The 18745-nt window shown below is 45.9% G+C and overlaps 1 protein-coding gene across 1 annotated transcript; it reads left to right on the top strand.

Moving 5' to 3' along the window:
* The first annotated feature begins 5556 nt into the window (after positions 1-5556).
* LOC123023158 (protein-lysine methyltransferase METTL21E-like) lies at positions 5557-17315 on the top strand. The gene is made up of 4 exons (XM_044429585.1): positions 5557-5626; positions 13424-13581; positions 15796-15913; positions 16813-17315. The coding sequence occupies exons 1-4, from the start codon at positions 5557-5559 to the stop codon at positions 17217-17219; spliced, it is 753 nt and encodes a 250-aa protein (XP_044285520.1). The 3' UTR covers positions 17220-17315.
* Positions 17316-18745: the final 1430 nt, after the last annotated feature.

The following is an 18745-nucleotide window of genomic DNA, read 5'->3' as shown; positions in this document are numbered from 1 at the left end:
AAAGGGACGGGAGCAACTCCCCTGTAATAAAGATTGAAACAATTGGGGCTGTTAGGCATGCAAAAATGGTAAGGGCGGAAGTGTGGGGAAAGTGTGCACATACAGTGTTGAGAAAGTGCTAGAAGGGGGGGGAGGGCTGGGTGATGCCTCATAATGGACAAAGTTCACACCCTGCATAGCTAAACCAGGATTCAGTACCTCAAGAGGAAGGGATGAACACCAACCTGGATGACTTTATGGCAGGATTTGGGCTTGTAGAGGCCACCTAGAGGACAAGGAGGCTACTAGTCAGGGTGGCTATGTAACGCTGCTATTATCAGAGGCAGTTTGCTTCTCTCACTGCCTGAACTTCAGCTGGTTTTGGGACAAGGGAAACAGGCCGAATATTGGACCTAGTTAATCTTGGGGGTTTTTCTGCCTGGATGATTCTGACTTAGACTTAAATATTTTGATTTAATATATAAATCAAATATAAAATCTTAAACTTCTGTTATGTGGTGATAGATGATAAAGACTCACAAAGTTGTGCCGCTTGTAGCATGAACCAAATTTAAAGCCATGAGATAACTTGTCTTATTCTGTTTATGTGTAATTAAGGGCTGAAGAGTATAATAGAAATATCTTTGTCAATTGTTGAGGTGGGGAGGGGTGTTACATAATCATTCCAACAGTAGCAGCTGTGAATTTAGCTTTTTTCTCTTGTGAGAGCCTTCCTTTTTCTGAAGGCGGTGGGCTGAATCCACAGGGGTGCAGCTGCTTCCATCTCCACCCAGTCTCTTTTGCTAGTTCAATTGCATCAAGTAGATGTATAGAATTGGCGGGCATGTTCGTGTCCCACTGGATTTTGCTTAGTGCATTCTTCTCCTGCTGGGACCAAAGGCAATAGTGTGTATACTTTGGCCTTGTAGTGGGAAAGATTTCTTTCTTTGGGTGAAATCTTTCAGTGGTCCTACTGAGCAGAAAAAGTCTTTACTGCTTAACATTTTAGCATTTGAAAGTTCAAGCAAAGCATCCAGGGAGTTTTTAAGAAATTACCTGCCTCCCAGGAATGAGCACTGAAGGTGACTTTCTTAAGATTTGCCCTATCATTCTGCCAAGTTAAGATTTCTTAACAGGAACAAATCCATCCTTCCAGCCATGAAGTTTTATAGTATGTGTCTCATTTCACTCGACTGCTCCCTGTTAATCTCTGCTGCTGAGTATAGTCCAATTCCACTGGTCCTCTTTCACAGATGCTTTTTTAATCGATTTGTACATTAATTATATCTGTAGTTTGTTCCAGAATGTAAAACCCGGCAATACTGCATAGATCAAAGTTTACTGCCCAGCTGGGATGATGGGTAAAATGCATAAATAAATCTACTAGTTACAATATGGTAATTTTCAGAGTGGGAGGGGTGGATATGAGAGAGCCTGAGTGAAGACATGAATTAGGATAGCAAAATGTTGCTAGAGGCATTTTAAATGTATGTTACAAAAAGGAACCCATTTCATCATTATGCAATGCAATAATTATTGTGTATTTTGCTTAACTTCTTATAAAGTAAATCTGTCATGCACAAACATTCCATTTTCTGATCATTTTATTATGCTAAAATAATAAATTCCTAAGTGGTTTGCTTATAAATACTGAATATGATGTATTTATAACTAGGTTGAAGTATCTCAGACCTGTGGGCCAAATCCATTCCAAAAAAGCTGGTGTGGGGATCTCTGGGAGCCGGGATGCCTCCTCTGGCCCTGCCTCCTTTCCCTCAATCATTTATCATTTGGTAGGTTTTGATGTGGGCAGTGGTGGGCCAGCTCTTTAATTTTTCAATTCTAAAAGGTTGAAAAGCCTCTCACAAGATCTAGTCACTGGCAGTAAGAGTTTTGAGCTAACATATGCTGGCAGTTTTTGTATTTTGGCCTCACAGTCTTTGCTTTTTGCCTTTTCTACCATTGGAATGCAACCTCTGGGAGCTCTGAAATGGAATTTGGTGCTGGACTCGAATTCAACACACATAATTTCTAGCAGTTGTATACTTAGTTAAAAGTAAAAGGTGGTATAAGACTGGGATGGGTCTCTGGACATCAGAGACAATCAGTGTCTTCTTGAGTGAAGACACTGAAGACACTTCTTGAGTGATGGTAGAGTTGCTATAGCTTTGTAGGAAGCCATGATGGGACCTCTGTTGAAGAAGTCAAATAAAAATCCTATGGTTTAAGATAAATAGTGCCCAGTAAAAATTGTCATTACTGGACAAGGTCTCACAACTCTAGGAGGTGTTGGTACGGATCAGATTCATTCCAGTTAAGCGTCAGAGCTGCTTACGGGGCAAAAGCAGCCTTGGGTTCCCTGGTTCATGATTTACACTGGGAAATGAATGGGACTATAGTCCTGGAAGAAGTGCATCTAAAAGGAGATTAGATGAATTCGTGGAGGAGAAGGCTCTCGTTGTCTCCTAGTCCTCACGGCTATTTGCTTTCCTCAGTCTCTCTATACACACTTACACACGAGTGTTACTGCGCTCATGCTCTACTTGTGAATTTCCCACAGGCAGCTGGTTGGCCAACCGCATGAAGAAAATGCTGGGGGATATGGACCTTTGGTCTAATCCAGCATGACTTTCCTTACATTCTTTTCTGGGTTCAAATAGAAACCACAACTGTGTCTAATCTGATGTTCCCCAGATGTTTGCATGGCTTGTACTGTCTGGGACTGGAGGAAGTTGTAACTAAAACATCTGGAGGGCACCAGGTTGGGTAAGGCTAGCCTAGGAAATCCCAAGGAGCAACCGTCACTTGGTAGCGTGGAAAGCTACCTGTGAAGGGCTGTTGCTCACTGGTTCTATGGAGCAAGGAGATGGCAAGACATGCAAAAGAAGGAAGTGGAGGGAAGGAGAGGCTCCCATATGTGGAAGGACATGTGGAAGGACTTAGTCCTATGCCCTGTGTCCCCTGCACTGTACTCACCTGCAATGAAATCCATTGCATTTAAACAGCAGCCACTGATAGTAGGTTGCCAAGGCAGACTTGTTCTCCAAACTTACAGGATCACCATCCACGGTGCCTGCAAAATCCAAACCAAAATTGGGCTGCCCCTCTTGGTTCTTGTCCTTTTAACACGATGTGTTACTTCCTTTTAAAAGGAGGATGCCGCTTCTGTGCATTTTAATTTATATCCCACCTTCCCTCCCTTATGAATTGCAATTGCAAACATTTTAAAATCACCCAACCCAGGGCTCCCTCCTGGTTTTTGAGGGCCCCCTGAGAAGGACGCCTAGAGGGCATCTACTTTCTCAGTGCCATTGCGCCTGTTCAGCAGTTGTGCTCCTCCTCCTCTTTCTCATCATTGCCATGGCTTGCTTGCTTGACGCAGGCAGGACAAGCAGGTAGGAGCATCACCTGCACCACCTCCTTACCTCCTGAACAAGATGCCAGCAGTCAAGCAGTTTGCAGTGGTGAAGAGCCAGAGCCTTCAGGGACTATTTGTCAGTTAGTCCCCGCTGAGATGTGGGCCTCCCTTTGACACAGTGTTGGTGACATTGCAGCTGGATCTGCACCCATTGCTTTCCCCAGGATGAAACTGAATACACTGCAAACATGTAGGTCTGGGGGGTTTTACCACTCTCTCCTAAGAGAGAGGTACATTCCTACCCAATGCTTCTGTTCCATACACACTCCACAAGTTTTACAATGTGGCGTTACGTCTATTCAGAAGTAAGTCTCACTGAATTTAACGTCTGCTTCCAGGATGCAAGATCGCAGCCTCATTTCCTTCATTCCAGGCTGGGCAGTGATGAAAGCGCCTTGTATAACGCTAGATTTATATCTCTTCTGAGAATTATCCCCCTCCCTCTTATGCAAGTGAGCTCAGCTTTTCTTTTACCAATGAAACTCAAGGGGAGTGCCCACTCGATTCGCCTCTTAGCTGGCTGGGTGTATTAATTGCTAATACTGTGGGGGACTGCTCAAGCTTTACTACCAGTCCTGTGCAGGGCTTTTCATGCACTATAACCTGAGTTGAGGAGAGAAAACCTGCAGGGGCATATTTTTGCTTTCACCTTTTTTGGACACCACCACCAACTCCAAAATAGGTATGTTGCCGAATGCATTGCAGTAGATGTTTTTAAAAGATAGTCTAGCCACAACAGCTTTTTAAAAATTACACTTAATGCCTCTAAATCCTCCCTATGATGTAGTGTGTTTTAGATACGGGAATGTTCCTGCGTGATGTCTTTCAGCCTTGCTCAAAACATGCACAGATCCAGTCAGCAGGGTAACAAGCTCACACTTTTGAGCCTGGTAGGCTGCTCCGGATTACAAAAAAACAATGTCCTACAGGGATGACCTTTAGAATAACATTTCTTAAAAGGCCAGATGCTGAGCAAATAAATAATGCCGTCACTCAAAAGTGTAGCAAGATGTTCTGGTGATTCCTTTTTCTCTGCCTCAGTGTGTGCGCCAACGAACAGGGAGCACCCGCACTGATTGTAGTGGAGCTTGCTTCCGAGTAAACATACATAGGATCAGACCACTCATTTTGCAAAGGCTGTGCTTCTGTACAGACTATTTTGCTTGCTTGTTTTGGTTTCTTGTTGGTAGAATAAGCATTGTCAAGACAGTGGGGCATATCAACTGTTAGTCCTACTTCGAATGGATCCCGATGAAAGGGATGTGTTTTTGATTAAGGTTGGATACAACCCAGTGATAGCTCACTCACAACAGAAGGGCAGTGAAATTCTTAGTATGTGAAGCACCCTGGAAAAATTAATCTCTGTTGCGGGAATGCTTGCTACCATCCCTGCTCCATAACAACTGTTGCTATGCAGTTGTGTGTCTCTGAGCATCTGGCAAACCAAAGATGCGTCTATACACTGTAATATATTTTACACCAACTGCTTTGCTGCCTTGGTGGGGTGGAGAACCTCGAAGGGGGCTCATAACTCTGGGGATAGACCAGAACTGCTCTAACTACTGTGAACATGTGTGCTCGATTATGTGAAAAAGCAAGTGCATGTTGACATTCTCATGTTACTATTGTCTATCCCAGACAAAGAGGCACAGTGATGGATGGGGAACTGCCACAGAAAAGGATTTGACAGCATTTACAAGGAGAAAAAGTGGAGAAATTCATATTCACATATGAACTAAAACAGGTATTTCTCCAAGGCGTTCCTTTGTGAGGACAACTGCTGGTACATGGCCTTGTTCTGTGACTTTTCCAGAGACAAGTCACTCATTTTGCCATAGCAGCCCAATGTTCTTGCTTAGGGATCTGGCACATTTCAATCAAAGTTTCTAGTATTTGAGACTTGTCCATTGCTTCCACAATGAACCAGCAATCATTGACTTAGACTATGATTGGTTGATGATTACCGTAGTAGATTCATGACTGCCCTTATTAATGTATTATCTGAAAGCAAGTATATGACTAATGAAGAAAAGTGCCACAAGTTCCAGCTCCATACTATGGTCATGCTTGCTTGGGCATATTGTTGCTTCGTGTGTTGCTACTGATATCTGTTACACTTCTTGTTTCTAGAATCTTACCTGTCCGGGGCATTGTGTGAAATGGGTTCAGAATCGCAGCATGAATGCCTTGTATCACGTGAATTTTCCAGAAGGCCAGACCACAAGGAAGGTAAATCTTCCCTTTGGCCCTCTTCCTGGTTTTTGTCCTACTAATTGGTTGGGAAAACATGTCTCCTATTTCCTGCCTGGTGTGTGTGTGTGTGGGGGGGGGGGGGGGGGTGGTGGTGATGGTGTTTATATCTTGCTTTTTTCCTGTAAGGAACCCAAGGTAGTTTCCCCTTCTCTATTTTCTCCTTACAGCAACAATCCTGTGTGGTAGGTTAGGCTGAGAAATAGTGTCTGGTCCAGGGTCACGCAGTACGCTTCATGGCTGAGTGGGGACTAGAACCTGGATCTCCCAAGTCCCAGTTGAGCACTGTAACCACTACATTACACTATCAAACACTCTAACCACTGCACCACACCATGCCATTGGCCACACCGACAATGTATCAGCCACTAGGATGAGCAACGGAACCTGCCCATTTGGCATCCCTGTTCAGGGTGGCTTTCCCTTCTACATCCAGTCAGTCCATGCCCTATGGCAATTGAGGACCTCAGTGGACTGTTTGGGGGTTCCCTCCCTCAAGTTGTTTTCCTGCCTAAAGATTCGTGTTTTGTTTTTTGGTACTTCTGCAAGCCTTGGGTTCCCTCAAGCTTTACATGACATGGGTGGTCCATGAAATGAGACCCTGTGCCAGACTTGTACCCCAGATTCAGGTCTGGGTCTCTGGCTCCTGAAAACATAGGCCTTACTTAGCATGGTGACCTCTGCTAGCCTTTAATTTCAATTAAAATGGAGATCTTTCGTTATAGACTCCTCACCCCAGGGAGCCCCGCTTTGCGTAACAGAGGGTCAAAGGATGCCTGCACCGCATCCTTGGACCAACCCCTTACTGGCCTGCTAATACGCTTCTGCTCTCAGTAGGCAGCAGTTGATGAGCTTATGTTTGTTGGCTGACCAACTCAGGCTACATCCTATTGTCTTCCATCCTCAGTGGAGATGGGACCCCCACCTGGGGACCTTGACAGGCCAGGCAGGGACCCTGCTCACCTGTTGCGCCTTCTTTCTGGCTCCCTGCAGCACAGTTTCCTGGCACCTGTGTAAACAGTCAGTGTTTGTGGTGCCTCATCTCTCAGTGTAGTTGTTTCTTCCCAACGTACTTTGCTATCTGCTTGTTGTCTGCTGTGCTTCGCTTTGCACTTGTAACCCATATAAGCCTGTCATTTCCCATGTGCTCTTGTCTGGACTGACATGGTCTGCTGACCATCTGCTCCAGTTGAGTGGGGCCGGCCTTGCAGGCTTGTTCTCTTGCTGTGGAGTAAGGGACCTGCTGCTAACTTGCTCGGGAGGGCTAGCCAGCAAGCTTGTATTTTGCGCTCAAATTGATTCTCCTTGTAAGTAAACCTGGAACTGGCATATTCCTTCCTTGGAATATGAAAACCTCTTGTCCCTGGCCAGGGCAATTTAGACCCACAACCTGAACACTGGAAAGAGAAAGAACAATGATGCTCATCTGATGCATTTTTGCACAAACACAGGACTAGGAATGGTATGCACGATTTCTGTAGCACATCACCCAGTAAAGAAGAGCTCTCTCATGCTGCACATCCAGAATGAGATGATAATGTGGCTTTTAAGGGCCGTTTCATGCATCGCTTTGGGGCAAATGCAGGTTTGCTAGCAAATGTGTGCTCAGCTTTCATGAGTGCACAGGCTATAATATTTCTGTGCAAACACATGCTGGTCACATTAACATTAAGGGTACACTTAAAATATATTAGATATACACCAGAAATATGCCATGTGTAATGCAGTGTGTGTGACTTTTTGTTACTTTCTATAATGTATCTCTCTGTGTGTAGCCCAGAGATAGGAGGGGAAGAGAAAGGTATGGAAAGTGGACTCTTGAGATCCACAGTGTTTTCCAAACAAACCTATGATGGGTTATACAGCTTTCCTATTGCCATGTGGGAAAGCATTGAGGCTAAATGTAGATGGCGGCTGAGGATATTTCTGGAAACATACTTCCTTGCACTTGTGCAGTATTGTCCAGAGACTATGAGGTTTTGCCAGAGCCAATCAGTAGCAGCATTCGAGGAAATATGGAGCGTTCTGGACAGTGAGTTGCTGGACCAGGGCCTTCTGGAGAACAGACACTGCTTATGTGGTTGCAAAGGACATGCTGGCAGAGAGACAAGGAGACTTGTGCCTCCTTGTGTAACACGGCCTCTCAGGAACTGCCCATCCCGGAGTTGCTTGTGCATAGTCAAGAGAGAAGGACAGTCAGAGTGACAAAGTGCCAGAATAATTGGGAACATGGATCCTGGGGATGGTGAATCTCTTGGTGCTGGTAGTACTCGCTCCCACCCCACCACCTACACCCACACTGCCGTGTCTGGTCATAAGGAAATATAATCCATGATTTTGAGATTGAAAAGACCAGAAACATGATGTTTTCAAGTGATTGCGTTTGTTTCTCAAATTACACTTGTGTTGGTCCATTTGAATAAAAAACCCAAAAGTGACAGGATGATATGTTCATTAGGACCAACCAGAAAGTTACAAATGTTCAGAAAGCTTTGTAAAGCTATTCTGCAGGCTGGGTGTTTTGTGTAAACTCAGGCAAACACAAAGCATCTCTCTCTCTCTCTCTCTCTCTCTCTCTCTCTCTCTCTCTCTCTCTGTGAGCTCACTTACAGCAGAAAGCCCCAGTATGTGCCATGGTAAGCATGTACGTATTTGGGGGATTATTTGCTTGCCAAAACAATTTATTCACACAGTTCTTTTAAGCCCCATCAGCCTTCACTAAGGAACTCTATAACTCTGACTCTTTTAAACACGACTCTTATTTCGTATACTTGTTATTTCTTGCTCTTAATTTTTCATGGAAGTTTTAGATGACCATATAGCTTCCTTTCTGTTGTTGTTGTTGTCGTTGTTGTTTTTAACAACACTTTGTAGAGCGTTACAGATTGGGGAACATCCAGTATTTTGGGGGAAAGCAAAGCCAAGTGTCAGTCACTCCCCACTGGTGTAGTTGTGATTTTCCATGAGAACTTAATTGTATGGCCTGTGCATTTTACAGCAAATGTATGTAGCCTTGACCTGAACTGACCTTGACCAGGGGCCGGTGGGAGGGGGGAACTGATCTTCTTCCTTTCATTTGCTTCCCCAAAATTTCATCCTCGAACCACCCCCACGCAACATGGGGACAAAACACAAGGGAAAACACCTCTATTGAATTCAGTGAAGGCTCGCCCGGCACCTGTTTTGCTATTTAGACATGTGTGCGTAGCTGTGTTGGGATGGGGTGACATGTCGGGAGGGGAATGACTGGGAGGAAGTTTATTCTCCGCCTTCCCTGCATTTCAGTCCCAATCCAGTCCAAGTCAGGGCAGTGTGCAGTTACTCCAAAGTAACGGAAAAGAAGCAGATGCAGAAGAGCTCAGCGCATGCTACATGACAGGTAACAAAAGTAATACAGCCTTCAGTTTGACCCTGATCATGCTGTGAGTTGAGAATAACAAACAATGAATTCCTGAAACAATGAAGCATGTTTCCGTGCTCATGAAGGACAGATTCCGCCAAAGGAGCAGCTCTGTCCCGGATGCCTGAGGGACTTGGTAGGATATCATTTTACTTCGCCATGTTTAAAGAAGCATGAACTCCGCATTATCCGACATCCTTATTAAGGTGACATGTCCACAGATGCTGCTTCCCAGATGCACTTCTAGGAATGGCGAGTGAATGGGGCTGTGGTGCAGGGGGTGAGGAAGAGAAATCTTACATAAGAAAGGAACATGAACCACTCTATACAGTGATGAACTCAGCATTAACCGGTTTTGGTTTCCTCAAAATAGAAGCAGGATATAGTAGAAGGGTGAACCTTTCAGAAAATATGCTTACGCGAGCAGCTAGATAAGATGGCAAGTCAATGCGTGGGATTTTAGTAAGGCTGTGATAGGGTGGAATAACATCTGCTAGTTGATGGCTTAATGTTGTGTACACAATTTTGTGCCTAAGCTGTATCTATGCCTGGATGAAGTCCTCAGTTGACTCCATCTGAGGTCAAGATGATCGTGTACCCTCATAGGCAGTGCAATTTTATGCCAGTTCCCCTGAGTTCAATAGGAGTTACACCCAGGTAAAGATGGGAACCTGGCATTGATCCTTGCAAGGCCTTCCACGCGACAGGGTCTGCTGTTGCTACGTGGAAGTGAGGACTGCCCTTGGCAGAGTGACCAAAAATGTTTCTGTGGGTAACCAGGATCTATGTCCTCTTGACCTCTGAGAGGGCTGGGGTGGTGGAGCTATAAGCCACAAGAACCTCTCTCGCTGTGTGCTGGTGGAAAAGAATGTTACTGCCCGTGGTGGGAATAATGGCTGCAGGGACGCTCTGCATTGGGGTAGTGGATGGTGCTGGGAAGGGTATTTGCAGTGGAGCATTCTGGATCGTGTGAGCCCCCGGTGGCAGTCTGAAGTTGTACAGCATGGCTGCAGGCTCAGCGCCTCAGGAGCCCCTGCCTCCTGTGCTTTCTGCAGGGCAAGCAAGCAAGTTGTAGCAAGGATGAGAAAGAGGAGGAGGAGGAGGAACAAGTGGGTGGTGAGAAGGCGCTTCCTGGCGGGAGCCAGTCCCTGGTAGGTGCCTTGCGCAAGCGTTCTCAAAAACCAGGAAAGGCCACTGCTGGTGCCCTCCAGGTGTTCCCCTTGCACCTCAGCATTGACCATGCCGGCCGTGGCTGATGGGACGTGAAGTCCAAAACATCTGGAGGACACCACATTAGGGATGGGTGGCCTAGTCTGACAGGCAAAAACTTTCTGGGTGGCGGGCAGAAATCTGTCCTATCAGCAGCTACCTTGTCCTCGAATAACTAAGGCTCTGATGCACCCTGCCTGTCCCTCACAACCTTCTGTCCTGACCAACCTGCAGCCCAGGCCACTCGCTGCAGCAGGCCTCACTGTGGTGCCTTCCCCTGTTTGCATGCTGCAGGCCTCCTTCACTGTTCTGCAGGACCCCTATTGTGTCTTGAAGCACACTTGGGAAATACTTTGCCAGACTTCCTTGGAGGTCCGTCCTCAGCAGCCTGCAGCACCACATCCATTTTGCTGTGTCAGAGGGAGAATGTGCTGTCCACGAGCCAAACTGTCTCAGGGCTGCAGTCTAGGGTTTCGGTAGCTGTGCCAACGGAGGCTGCTTGAAGGCGCTGCAGCGGGACACTGCAGGGCATCCCTGGATTCCTTACCAGAAGACCTGACATGTTCATCTGCACTGGAGATGTCAGAACTTTGTGATGATATACAAGCAAGACTTCTTCAACAGCTTAACTTATCTAGGTGGAATTTTTCCTTCCTAAGTGAGATTGATTGTATGCACCGGATGATTACTTGGAGGAGGATAGGAATGACTGGTCAGATCTTGAAACAGAGGCATGTAAACAGTGGGGTCCCTCAGGATCTCCATCGGGAAAAGTGGTGCATTTTAACTGGCTCATAAATGACCTGCAATTAGGAATGAGTCAGCGAAGGCAAGCAAATGAAAATGTTCAACCAATGTGCAGTTGCTGCAAAAAAAAAGGAAAAATTCCATGTTGGAAAGGAATAGCAAATAGAGCTGCCAATATCTTAATGCCTTTATGCAAATCTGTTTTGTGACCACAGTAGGAATACTGTACAGTTCTGAACACTGCACCTCAAAAAGGGACTTTGCACAGTGTGAAACAGTGTAGAAAAAGGCAGCCCAAATGCTCATGGATCTGGGGCATCTTCCCTAAGAGGAATGCTACAGTTGCAGGCTATGCCTGAGGTTCGGAAAAGCCGTGTGTGTGTGTGACTGACAGTCAGAGGTGTATAACGTTATGCATAAAGTGTACTTTGTTCTCCTCTGTCGTCATAGTAGACTGGGGTCATCCAACGAAGAGAGAAGCGGAACAGATAAAATGTGCTGCTTCACACAGCACATGCTTAAGCTATACAATTCTCTGCCACAAGAGGTAATGATGCCCACAGGTCTGGGCAGCCCTGAAGAGGTTACGGCTAGTAGTCCTGATGGCCGTGCACTGTTTTATTGCCCGTGTGTGAGGCAGTTTACCTCTGAGAGCAGTTCTTGGGCAATGCGAGCAGGAAGGTGCTCTTGCACTCAGCTCTTGCTGTGAGTTTTCCACCAGCATCTGTTTGGCTAAGGCAGGAAGAGGATGTTGGACTGATCCAACATGGCACTTGTCATAGTCTGGATAGGTTGGCTACTTTAGCAAGACCTGAGTCTGACTGTTCCATATGCAAAGGAAATTGCTAGTTTTATGGTGCCTTTCTGGCCTCACTCCAATGATAATCACTGACAATGTAAAAATGAAGTATATTAAGAGGACTTCTGGAAGAGTGGTCTTTTTATTTTGTAGTTAAAAAGCTAAGCTAACAACCCTGTGGTGTCTTAAAAGATGAATAAATTTCGGTTGTCATAGTTTTTGGAGACCAGAGCATACTTTGCCTTGTGCCTGGAGAGCTCTTGAAATTTCTGTAAAACATACCGATGATTTGACTATAAGAAGTGGACTCCTGGATTCTTAGAGGACAGAAATTAAGACAGTCAGGACATCAACAAGTGTGTACCTCCTCCCCTTTGTGCAGAAGAATCTGAATAAAGCTACATTTGTTAAGCTGCTTACAATGCAATCCAGTTCAGATTTCCTTGGAAGTAAATCTTGCTCTGTTTAGTGGGATTAGCACAGGTAAGGGTGCGTAGGATTGCAGCCTTACAGCAGAGAGACCCATTGCTGGTGTGAAAGGAATTAACAGTTCTTGAAACAACTGGAAATGTTCAGAAACACTTGATTCCAGACTGGAGCGTGTCAGCTGAGCTCTTAGAAGGGAGCTCCTTTAACCTGCCCTGATCTGGAAACAAGTATTTCTGTTCATTTGAACCTGCCCTGATCTGGAAACAAGTATTTCTGTTCATTTGAAGGTGGTGGTGGGGAAACTAGTTTAGTTTAGTTTTTAGTTTAGTTTAGTTTAGTTTAGTTTAGTTTAGTTTAGTTTAGTTTAGTTTAGTTTAGACACTGCCCACTGGTGCCTGCACAACTGGCAAAGGAGGCACAGTGCCTGTGCAGGATACTGCCCTTAATGTCTTTAAAATGGATCAGCAAGATTGGAAGGAGTTAGCTTTCTCTCCTTGTTTAAAAGTAATGCATCTTTTCCAACATTCACCTCTATATCATTATGCCTCCTTCATCTTTATTCCATTTGTGGGTTTGGTCTCTGTGTCTGGAGGACTGAGGGTGCAAATTGGTGGAGAGGTCAAGCATGGCTGAGACCTCTTGCCTTTGCTGTAAAGCAGTGCATGTGAACTGAATGACTCCTTACCATGGGCTTGCGGGTTGCCCACATCCTTGACTGGTAGGCCGGTTAAGTCTCCCCTTTGCCACCTGGTAGGTTAACGTGAGCAGTGCTGGTCCCCACAAGACCAACAGGAACTGAGGAGCTGCTGCTCCAAGGGGGACTTGCAGGACAAATAGGACACAACCTGGCTTAGCCCTTGACTGCTTTTAAATGCACCCCTCCAATCTTCTGTCTCTGAGGTTTAGCCCACTTACAAGAATGCAATGACTTTTCCACCCTCTTTCTATCCAGGGTGCTGAGGAAAGGAGAAAAATGTTCTGTTCTTACAGCATAATAAATACTAAGTATGAAGGATGACAGTTCCTCTTGACCACAGACATCACACTAAGCAGTTCCTTTCTGGGAACATGTGTGTGCCGTGGCATAACTCACATGACTTGGGGTGGCCTGCCCATTGGAGGCTAGTAGCGTTGTGATAAGGACATTGCACTGTGATTAAGATGTATAATCTTTGCATTATTTCACTATCAGGACTGAATGGAGATGAACAGCTAGTTGCAGAAATCATGGGAAGATGCTTCTCTCCATCCGTTATAACCACCCAGCCCTGGGAAGGATTTAATTTTGTTGGCCACAAGATAAAGATTACGGAAGCCACTGACAGTTATGGAGCTGTGGTCTGGCCTTCGGTATTGTATTCACTATATTATTGGATCTATGATCTGAAACAGAGTGGTATGCGGTTATGCATCAGCCTTGTAAATAAGACCAGAAAGTTACCCGCTGGCTTTCCCCTCTCTTTCTTTTTTTCTTTTACTGGCCTGACAAATGTCTAGATCCCCGTGTCTCCATGGTGGAGACGGAAGAGAGAAACCCTGGCTAGCACTGAATGCAGGCCAGCGCATAAATAAATAAAATAATAATAGTAAGACTTAAATAAGCCTTTCTATCAAGTTGATTGGTGGAGGGGTGACAGAGCAGTCCATCTTCCATCTGCCAGGCCCTCTGCTTTTCTTGTTCTGGAAGAAGCCATTTCTTCCCCTGTATCGAGGATTGGAGAAAGAATGGGGTGTCACGTTCCCTCTCTGCCCATCTGCTCACTTGCTTGCAAGGAATTTCTGGTTGCCTATGGCAACAGCCAAGTTGTTAAATACAAGGATGAGCCATGTGAAATACATGGCTTGCCACTGAAATTTGGCAAGGACTCAACCCTGGGACTGCACTTGTTCACTTGGTCCACCTGCCCCCATTCCCGGGCCTCTCTAGTGTTCACGAATTGGGCATCATGCTCAAAAGGGGTGTATACTTACCCCAATCCGATGCCGGGATCAAGGAACATGATAGGAATATCCTTTATTTACTATTCCTCTCTCCCACCCGTCTTCCATCCCTGATAACATTCACTGTGTCGGTAAGCAATCTTTATCCAGAGCTGCCCAGCCCCTTACCTGCTGTTCTTTCACTCTGGGACCTGTAATGGGAGACTCTGGTTTATGGCAGGCATCTGCATGTTACATTTCCACACGCCTCTGGCCTTGGGGATTGTTCTTGAGATGATCCCCAACTGGATTCGTGACGACTTGGCCTACTTTGAATGTTCATATTAGAAATGAGTGCTTCTTCACTGCATAGCACTCTGTACTGTCCCTGTAACTAGTGAACCTGAGCAGGAGCAAGTCACTGTGGAAGCCAGACTTAAGCCAAAGTGAAGAAGAAACTTTACAGCTTCACCGAGCACAAGGAACTTCTGGAGTTTTCTTGAATTTCTGGACCATTTATTTAAGTACACTGGTACCTTGGCTCATGAACTTGATCTGTTCCAGGACTCTGGTCGTGACCCAAATTGGTTGTGAGCCAAGTTAAATTTCCCTATAAGGTTCAATGTAAATAAGGTTATTCCGTTCTGTAACTATTTTTTAAATCAGAATAATGTGAAGCAAAGGGACAAAGAACAACAAAGATCGTGGCCATCTCCCCCTCACACCCACCCCAAGCATGAGCACGCCCTTCTCCCTGCTCCTCCCTGCACGGGTGCGTTGGGGGGGGGACAGGTGCGATTGCGGGTATGCTCGGGGGGGGGGAGATGGGTATGATTGTGGTTGCGCTTGTGCAAGAAAGACGGGCGCAATCTCAGCCATCTCCCCACTTGAGGGGAACGGGGAGATGGCCACGATCGCGGTCGCCACCCAATGCGGGGTTTGTGACCTGAGTCAAAATTTTTACAAAATTTTTGTTCACGACCCGATTTGTTGTGAACTGAGGCATTCGTGAGCCGAGGTACCACTGTACATTGCATTCCACTCATCAGCCAAAAGCTCATCCAAACAGCTTATGTATAATCAGTAAAACAAGATTGTCTCTGCCCATAGATGTACAGTCTAAAAAAGGCACACAATGCAAGGAAAAGTGATGGGGAGGGCAGAGGAAACAAATCAAGGTGGAATGGTCCTGTTTCCCCCTCACCTTCGTCTGTTCCAGCTGCATCAATGGCTTTTCATGGTTCTGCTCTGTCAAAGGGTACTTCTGTTCCTTTATTATAGGTCAGCCTCACGGGATTATATATATTGCTGCTAAAATTTATTTATTATATTTTTATCTCACCTTTTTCCTGCAAGGAACCCAAAGTGGTTAGCATTTTCCTCCTCTTCCTCCTCCTCCTCCTCCTCCTCCTATATTTTTACCTGAATGGCAACCTTGTGAGGTTGGCTAGGCTAAGCTTTGGTGACTGGCCTACAGATACCCAGTGAACTTCATGGCCCAGGGAAGTCTCTCAAGACCTGCGTCTCTCAAGTCCCAGTCCGACATGCAAACCACCACACGGGCATCCCAGTGAATGTTGTTTTGGTGCTAACCGCAGTTTCTGTGTCTGCCTGGTTCCCTTCATTTCTCCTTTTGATTGACAGGCTCTTGTTCTGTGCCACTTTTTGGAAACCAATGTGAAATCATATGCCATGGCTGACAAAAGTGTCATTGAAATTGGAGCCGGAACAGGGCTGCTCTCTATCGTAGCCAGCATCCTTGGTGAGCAGTTGCAATTTCTAGCATTGTCTTCTGCTTTAAAAATAGCATGTGTGGTATGAACACCCCAAGGGCATATCAGTAAAAGCAGAGGGAATGCCAGTGTGTTGCAAAATCAGTTTGTTGCAGTACTATGGGCCAACCTGGATGAGACAATTAGCAGTTGCATGATTGGCTTAAAAAAAACCAAAACCCAAAGGTCACGGCTGTTTGCTCTCCCTCACAGTAGTCCTGATGCAGATCAAGCCTCCACGCCTGCAATTTGTCCTGGGGAAAGAGCATTCCCATTGCAGCAAATGGGAGTTTCCTGACGCAGTTTGCAGGCCCGGTTTCCCAGTTCAGACTAGGAAGGCAGTGAAGCTGAAATCCAGATGGGTTCCTCTGTCCAGTGGAGCTTGTGTAGATTTGAAATTCCACACTACTGCATTTTTCTGAGAAACTGATGTGGAGTAGAGGAGCTGCCACCCTGCTATTTCTCTGTCCCTGATTAAGCTCTACTTCAGAGGCGGAGGGAAGGTAGAGCTCCAGATGTCTTGGACTTCAACTGGCAGAAGCTCCTTCCAGCATGGGCAGCATGAGGAACGCTGACTGCGGAAGCCTAAAACATCCGTCCATGGATCTGCTTCCTGCCTATCCCTGCTCTGCATCTAAGTTTGCGAGCAAAACAAACAGTGCAAAACATTCTGGGTCTGTACTGCTTGATCTCTTCATCCAAAGGAAACCAACATGGCTTTAAGACTTCACCATTTGGGGAAATGGGCAGCACAGAATAATACTGTCTGTGTCTGTGATAGATCACCTCTGTTCATTATGCTGGAAAGAATTTCTGCAAAGCTATCTTTTACTTGCTTTTTCAACTGTCCTCATGAAGGAATTTCATTCGGTGGCTCCTTTTGTCCCAGGTGCACGTGTGATTTCCACCGACTTGCCTGAATTGCTTGGAAACCTTCAGTACAACATTCGCAGAAACACCAAGATGAAGTGTTTGCATGAACCCCAGGTGAAAGAACTGCTCTGGGGCATCGACTTGGAGAAGAATTTCCCCAGGTCTCTGTGCCAGTTTGATTACATCTTGGCTGCTGATGTGGTCTATGACCATCCTTACCTGGAGGAGCTACTTCTGACCTTTGAGCACTTGTGTACTGAGAAGACCATGATAATCTGGGCCATGCGATTCCGACTGAAGAAAGACAACCAGTTCGTGGACAGTTTCAAGCAGCTATTTGACCTGGAAGTGATTTCTGAATTTCCCAGCTTAAGTATAACCCTTTTTAAGGCGAAGAGAAGATTTCTGCATACAAATGTCTGATTGTTAGCCAGCTCTCTTAGAGCTGATGTGTTAGCTTTGCATGTGCAAGATGGTAGAGTGCTCAAGCATTCCATCAGTTCCTTGCACTTCAAAGCTGTACAGTCCGACAACTAATTCATGATGTGAGAATGGGATATTACGGGTCTAAAATCCATGCATGCTTTTGTGTGAGCACTTCTTCAATTGCAAGGTCAGTCCTGCATCCTGGCTAAATATACCTTCTCCTTCAGCAATACAAATGGGTGATACAGGGCCATGAGTAGCAGAAGGGGCGGGTGCCTCAGGCAGCAGATGCTGGGGATGTAGAAAGATGGTGGGGTGTTGAAAGGCAGGGCTGGGTCACTTGCCTGTGCCCCCTAAACTAAGGACTGGCTGCCATAATTAGATGTAACAAAAAGATTCAGTCCACTTGCTCATGCTGGAGAAAGATTCAGTGGCCCGTCCAGTCAATTTTGGTAGATGAAATTGAGTTGCCATCTTGCACTTTGCCTCAGGCAGGAAGAGGTCCTAGGCTGGTTCTGAAGTGATCAGTATGAATTTGTGGGGACCCATAACTCCTCAGTACACAAATGGAATGAAAACAAAATAAGCGCAAGAGGAAATTAACTGATCCTGCAGGAGGTCAGGCTAGGCCATATGCTTATTTCCTAAATGCGGAGATTTGGGGGGGGGGGGGGATGGGGGTCCCATCCCTTCTTTGTGGACTGAAGTGGCATGGCCCATGAACCATTCCACTTTCCATGGTCGGTTTCTGACAGGTAGGCCTAAAAAAGGCACCTTGACTCTTCTTTGCAAACAGATCAGGTGTGATAAGTGGCTGCTAGAGAGGACTTTTTTGTTTGTGTCTGGAGTGGCCACTTGCACTTCAGTTAAAAACATGGAAATGGATCATCAGCACCATCACGAAAACAGGGTAAAGGGGTGGGCAGCTGTGCACCCAAGGAGCATGTGCTAATTTTTATGTAAAGATGCAAATTTAGAAATGCTTGCGATGACTGAGATTAATACACAATGCACCTTAGCAGAGAGGGAGCACTGTGACCCAGAGACCTGTGTGTGTCCGCAGTCTTCTGCCCAGATGCTACCTGTGGAAGGTAACCTCAAGGGCCCTTCCCTCCCCCTGCTCCACATTTCATCGCTGCAGCAGACTTGGGCTGGGCAGCCTTTTAAACAGACCGTCGGCATGGAGCCCACCCCCTGCAGAGCCGGACGCGTGGCACACGAGCTGGGACGTCTTTGCTGCGGAATGGCCTGTCCAGAGAGATGGAGAGAGAGACTGGAGCGCACAGGCGGCCCTTGGACCACCCTGTGGAGGCACTTCATGTCCCCGGGCTTTTCAATTGTTGTGGTGCTTTTTGAACTCTTTGCACCAGTGTTCATGTTGACTTCATGCTGTGGCCTGTTTTATTTGGACCATGTTTGCAGTTTCCATCTTTCTTATGGCTTCACATTTTTTTGTTTTTTTGCTTTATACTTCCCATGGCTATTGGTTGGTGTGTAATATTTTAAATAAACAAACCAGTGGG

This window comes from Varanus komodoensis, unplaced genomic scaffold, assembly GCF_004798865.1.
Source record: "Varanus komodoensis strain SLA01 unplaced genomic scaffold, ASM479886v1 scaffold2, whole genome shotgun sequence".
NCBI classification, from domain to species: Eukaryota; Metazoa; Chordata; class Lepidosauria; order Squamata; family Varanidae; genus Varanus; species Varanus komodoensis.
The sequence above is the reverse complement of the archived record's forward strand: the minus strand, read 5'-3'. Positions and strand labels throughout refer to the sequence as shown.

Coding starts and splice junctions, on each gene's coding strand:
- LOC123023158 (XM_044429585.1), top strand. CDS start 5,557: ATGGGTTCAGAATCGCAGCATGAATGCCTTGTATCACGTGAATTTTCC. Junction 5,627..13,423: donor AAGGCCAGACCACAAGGAAG/GTAAATCTTCCC, acceptor TTTCACTATCAG/GACTGAATGGAGATGAACAG. Junction 13,582..15,795: donor GAGCTGTGGTCTGGCCTTCG/GTATTGTATTCA, acceptor TTTGATTGACAG/GCTCTTGTTCTGTGCCACTT.